Source organism: Sinocyclocheilus rhinocerous, unplaced genomic scaffold (genome assembly GCF_001515625.1).
Source record: "Sinocyclocheilus rhinocerous isolate Xijiao unplaced genomic scaffold, SAMN03320098_v1.1 scaffold519, whole genome shotgun sequence".
NCBI lineage: Eukaryota > Metazoa > Chordata > Actinopteri > Cypriniformes > Cyprinidae > Sinocyclocheilus > Sinocyclocheilus rhinocerous.
This window is the reverse complement of record NW_015665048.1, coordinates 256,199-262,766: the sequence shown is the minus strand read 5'-3', so window position 1 is coordinate 262,766 and position 6,568 is coordinate 256,199. Positions and strand designations below refer to the sequence as shown.

The 6,568-nt window shown below is 33.5% G+C and overlaps 1 protein-coding gene across 1 annotated transcript in view; it reads right to left on the bottom strand.

The window, feature by feature from the left end:
• Window positions 1–6,568, bottom strand: part of LOC107731077 (synaptic vesicle glycoprotein 2C-like) — a 91,808-nt gene that overhangs the window by 5,692 nt on the left and 79,548 nt on the right. Inside the window, exons 11-15 of the mRNA XM_016542060.1 lie at window positions 5,598–5,687; window positions 5,369–5,479; window positions 4,036–4,124; window positions 2,164–2,328; window positions 169–302 (exon numbers count right to left, since the gene is read on the bottom strand). Coding sequence (XP_016397546.1) covers window positions 169–302; window positions 2,164–2,328; window positions 4,036–4,124; window positions 5,369–5,479; window positions 5,598–5,687 — 589 coding nt within the window. The remainder of the gene's footprint in view (window positions 1–168; window positions 303–2,163; window positions 2,329–4,035; window positions 4,125–5,368; window positions 5,480–5,597; window positions 5,688–6,568) is intronic.

The following is a 6,568-nucleotide window of genomic DNA, read 5'->3' as shown; positions in this document are numbered from 1 at the left end:
TCTTCTTCTATTATTTAGAAATTTTTCCAAATATACATATTTTACATATTTATATATATGTTAAGAATATTTATTTTAGACTTATTTTAAATATTTATATCACATGTCATTGTTTCAATCAACTGACAGCCCTAAAAATGAGGTAAGTTGATTTCAACACACTCGTACCTGTATTATAGAAGAACGCTTCTATGATGGTGCAGTTCTTGAAGAAAGAACCGATGGAGCTGATGTCCTCAAAGTAACAGCTCTGAAAGGTGGAGTCGATGAAAGTCACAGACTTAAACTTCATGCCAATGAACCTGAAATAAAGGACAGGACTGGTCAGGACACAACTAACCAGCTCAATGAACAGCGTTCAACCACATCAAACATTAAAATAGTAATGAGAAAGAATCAAGATCAGCCCAATCTGACATTTGCCACAAATAAGAAAATAATCAGCAACAAAAATCTAATCTCTTTTACATCTCAATTGCTTCTCTTAATTAACAACTGGATTAAATGGAGGTCATCTGGAGATGTTTGCTGAAGTCTCCAGCTTCTCAGATGATTCTCCATCCAGTTGTTTCCATAATCTAGTGAGTTCTGTCATTGTGATTCATTTGTGTGTGTGTGTGTGTGTGTGGAGTCTGATCTCATCTGCTCATAAATGAGCATCACAGGAGCTGAGCGCTACAACAACACGATAAGAGCTTCATCTCCAGGAGAGAGGGATGAGGGAAAGAGGAGGAGCGGACGGAGATCATAAACAAAAAGAAAGAGAAAGAATCAGAGTGAAGCAGAAAGAAAGAAAAGGAGGAGAGAAGAGATAAGGGCGTTTTAATTTCCTGGCCCTGCGTCTGGATGAGACATTACCTCAACGGCGGGATGTTATTTATGAGAGAGAGATCAGACCGCTGAGAACAATAACACACACACACACACACACACACACACACACACACACACACAAACACACACACAGAGAACGCAAACGTTATGACCAGCATCAACCGCAGCTGAAGATCGGCTCTATTTCTGCAAACGCATGTTTAGTTTCGGGATTTTATTTCACACAAAGGAGCTGAAGTAGATAAGATGAGAACATGGAAAAGCCTCTCAGAGTTCACTGGCTTGTGCAATCTCACTTTTATATCCAGGGGAAACCTGACTCTTCTTGCTCTTTTGAAATAAGAGCTTGATTTCTAACATTCACAACCCAAAACTTCCCAGTGCCAGCTTCATTTACTAAAAAGAAACCCTAGGAAACCTCCACGATTATGACATTACAATCATGAGCTCATTAACATATGACCACCCACATTTACATATCAGTACTTACAGCCAATCCCATTCCAAGTGAATAGCACTATCCTGCAAAACTGAATTGTTCCAGCATAATTCAATGAAAACCATATCTAACCTTATTTCGCCATTAAATAAGAAATAATTTTTCTCAAAATTCTGACTTTTTGATATAAACTCGCAATTCTGAGAAGAAAAGTCTGAAATGATAGACTTGCAATTGCGGGAAAATGTCGGAATTGTGAGATAAAAAGTCATGATTACCTTTTTTTCATTTTTTATTATGTGGCTATAACAAATTCTTAAAAAAAAAAAAAAAAATGCAAGAATTGTGGGATTTAGACTTAGAATTCAAAGAAAAAAAAAGAATCGCAACAATTCCAAGATGTAAACTCAGAATTCTAAAAACAGTCAGAATTGCGATGTGTAAACTCAGAATTCCGAAGAAAAAAGAATTGTGAAGAAAAAAGAATTCTAAAAATCAGGCAGAATCACAAAATTTAAACTTAGGATTCCAAGAGAAACAGTGAGAACAGGAAAATGTAATATAAACTAAGAATTGTGGAAAAAGTGATCATTGTGAGATATAATCTCAATTCCAAGGAAAAAGTCAGAATTGCAAGAAGTAAATGCAGAATTCTAAAACAAAAAATGTCAGAATTGTCAAATGTTTATAACTCACAAAAGGATCACGTTATCATAAAAGCACAGCAGAAAAACGGCCTGTTTATTTCTAAGGAGGAGTAGGACAATAGTAATCAAAAACTAAATTATGACTGTTTTTGATATGGAGATAATAAGAGGAATTCAAGATATAAAATGCAGAATACGATCTTTAATATGAGAACACAGACACACTGTCCCACACAGACTGACCTGTCGTTAATAAACACTCCGTTTTTATGGATCTGGTTCTCCAGGGTGAAATTAAAGGTGAAATCTTCGATTCTCTCGTTGTTGTGGATCTTCACGCGGGACGCGTACTCGTCCGCCTGCAGGTGCTTTATGACGTCAGGGAACCAGACAGACAGACCGTAGTACCTGCGCACAGGAAGTGACATCATCAGAGCGCTGACAGGTGACGTCTGAGTGACTAACAGGGACTGAAGCTGGCTGAGGTGTGACACAGGTGGTGACACCAGCGCTTAGTTAATTAATTTCTGCTCCTCAGCGGTGGCCTTCAGTCTGACAGAGAGCAGCGATAGAGGCATCTGTTCACTCTTTAATTAGAGAGAGTGTGTGTGAATTTCTCTTTTATTTTGTATTGAAGTGTTTAGCTTGAGTTGGTCTGTGACAGAGTGAAGACACAAGTTTATTAAGACTAAAAACAAAAGAGACGAGGGTGGAAATAAGACAAGAAAAGAGAAACTGAATAGAATACAAATAAAGCAATAAGCCACGTTTTACAGTGATTTTACTTAAGTTTAGGGGTGTTGTTAACCTGAAACCCCCTTAACCGTGGAAACCCCCTTAAAACTATTAAAAATTGTTGTTATTAATTGAAATAAAGCTGAAATAAAATATAAATATTACATAAAAAACTTTAAAATTAGAAAGATTCTAATTCTAATAAAATTAGAATTAGAAATTTTCTGAAAATTTGAAATGTTGCCTTCACAACTAACTGAAATAAAATAAGTTTAAGGTGAAGCATTGCAATTACTACAACTAAAAACTACATAGAAATATTTAATGAATGCAAATTACAAATATAATTTTTTTAAACTTATTTTATTTCAGCTAGTTTAACATTTCTCATTTTCATTTAATTTAACTTGATATACTAAAATAACTAAAAATGAGATAAAAATGAATAAAAAATATATAGACATAAAAAAACTAATAAAAATGATACAAATACACCACAAAATTTAAAAAACTTCCAACTAAAATTAAAATTCAAACTGAAAATTTAAAAATCTAATCTAATTCAAAATTGTAATAAATATTATTAGGGGTTTAGTGGGTTTATTCAAATCAGTATAAGCACACTAAGTATACTTAGTATACACTAAGAATGAGTAATAATGATAATGTCTATTAGCAAATATTTCTAATAAACAATTCTTCTGCCAGTTATATAGTTCATTAATCTAACTGTGGATTCTTTATCAAATTGGACTAATAATATCAATTTGAATTTAAATGTTTACTGGATATTTTACAGATTAAAACACAACTCATCCCAACTGGTTTTAGAGCTGGAACTATCGGTTTTAGACTACACTAGACTAGACTATACTAGACTAGAATAGAATATGTCTCAGAAAAGCCAGGTCAGAGGAGTTTTAGTGTAATTTGATGAGTAAACCAGGCTTTTACACATGAGTGTGGATATAAGGCCTCCTGCAGAGCTCTGTCTCTAAGCCCGTCCATCCAGGCTTAAGCTCCAATAAATACAGTAATTAAACAGTGACTGGTCCCCCTCATGCAGCTCCACCCCTGGGCCTAACCACTGCAAGACAGCCACTTAAAACACAGTGATTATAGGAACAACACTTCATTACAGTGCCAGAGAACAGCAGAGAGATTGAGAGGAAGAAAAACAGTGTCTACTGATTGGAACAAGGCCAAATAGAATAGAATAGAATAGAATAGAATAGAATAGAATCTGATGATATTGTACTCTAAATGGCATGCAAACAATGTGTGATCACTATAATCACGGCTCCGCTGGGTGATAATGTGTGTAACTACAGGGGTGATGAATCAGGGGTCGGTCCAGGCAATCAGACCAAACAGTCTCACCCGAATGACAGTGAGAACCAAACCAAGGCCAACTTCACAGTGTTGTCCTTGACAGGGTAATCCCAGCACTTCAGGAACGTGAGCCAGATCTGCACACACACACATACAGAGTCAAACTAATGCATAAAATGCTAATAAAGCACCTGCGTATAATGGGATCTGATTTCATTTCATCACAGCATTAGAAAATGCAAAGGCAAAGATGAATCAGCAGAACATTTGGTGCGTCTGAGTCCCAGCTGAACTTTAGCGTGACTTATTCGTCTTAAACGAGAGGCATTTATGCAAACGGTTTCACGTTTCAAGCTGCAAATCTTTTTTCTGTGCTCAATGTCAGCACTAAGATTTAGCTCTAAGATGCAAATCTTTTTTTTGTGGCCAAACAGTACAAGTTTTAAAAAAATAAAATAAAAAATATACATCTAAAAATATATAATATAATATATATATTTTTTATAATAAATAATTTTCAGTTTTTTCTATTATATATAATGCATACACATAATGAGTTTTGAAAAATTCTTGAAAAGTATTAAAATATGTAATATATAAAATAGATGTTTTTAATTAATATTTTAAATACATAAATCTACCTCTTGCTATCTCATTTCTTATATTGTTTGACCACAAAATCTATTGTTAAGTCAATTTAAACTCCATATATATATATATATTAAATATATTTATATATAAAATATAATAATATAAATATATAAATGTATATACATGTAAATATTTTCAAAAGATATACTGTATGTGTGTGTATTTATATATACATAATAAATGTACACAACACACACACATATATTATGTAAACAAAAACTTTTATTTTGGATGCAAACTATTTTGGAACTTTTATTTTATTTTGATTACCATTCAAAAGTTTGGGGTCACAAAAGTTTGAGGATTTTTCCATTGTTACAAAAATTTCTATTTTAAATTAAGGTTTTTCTTTCGAACTTTCTATAATAATAATAATTATAAAAACAACAATAGGAAGTTTTTGAGCAGCAAATCAGCATATCAGAATGATTTCTGAAGGATCATGTGACACTGAAGACTGGAGTAATGATGCTGAAAATTCAGCTGCGCATCACAGCAATAAATGACACTTTAACCTATATTTACATAGAAAACAGTTATTTTTAAATTGTAATACTATTTCACAATATTACTGTTTTTACTGAAATTTTGATCACATAAACACAGCCTTGGTGAGCAGAAGAAACTCAAAAACATTCAAAAATCAAACTTTCAAACAGTAATGTAAATTTCCTAAGATGTGAGGCGGATGTGTGGGATCTACAGGAGATCTGAGGGTTTGTTCACTCACTCCGCGCAGTTCGCTCTTGATCCTGAATAAGACTTTGGCCGCGGGGTTTGCCGACTCCGACTGCATCTCCACCAGCTCATCCAGCTGCTTGGGGATCTTTATACGGTTCACCTGCAGGGGGAGAGAGAGTGACGTCACGTTACCAGCACAGTTTGAGTGAGTGGGGTCAGGTCAAGCTGGTTAGCTCTGGCTGACTGGTTAACCACTGCTGGTTGTGTGTGTGACTCACAGTAAAGACTTTCTCGGGCTCTCCGCGCGCACGCATGTTTGTGTCATGAATCTGTTTGAGAACCATCCACGCCTCGTCATGCTTTCCCACCTGGAGACGAGAGAAAACACAAATACAGCACTTCTCACAATACACATTGTTTCAAAGCAGCTTTACAGAAAATCATAAACTTAATGTTTATAATATCTCAATATCTTTATATCTCAGTCACATTTATCAGATTAGAGCTTGATGATAATACAGTTACATTTTGCGATGATATAAACAATCAACAATTTAAACAATATAAACAATTTGCCATCACAGGAATAAGTTACATTTTAAAATATATTCAAATAGACACCATTTATTTTAAACGGTAATAATATTTCACAACAAAAATTACTTTTTAAAACCCACATCGGAATTACCAAAACACTAACTAAAATGAATATAAAAATCTATATACAATGTACCTAAAATATAAAAAAAAATTAAAAAAAATAAAATATATAATAAAAAAAAAATATAATAATAACAATAGTAAAATAACACAATTTCACAAATTCACACACACACACACACACACACACACACACACATATATAAATTTGTATTTGTATAACACTTTAGTAATTAGAAGAAAAATAGTGCACCTTTAACAGAACTCAGTAAGTAAAGCTTTATTTATATAGCACCTTTTAAAACAGTATTTACAAAGTGCTTTACAGAGAGAATAGACATGCACATATGCATTCACAAAAATTAAACAAAACAGAAACATCACCACAGACTGCTAGCTATTTCATGTTAAGCTAGCATTAAAACATGGTTGTTTTAGATTTATGGTGTCATGTCAGTAACAAAAATCTAAAAGTCATTTGTGCTTACTAATAAAGTTCCACATGAGTGGAATCACATACATTCTAGTGTATTTAAATATATGTATATAGTTAGACACCTTTCTCGAACAAGTATGCTTTTGCTTAGAC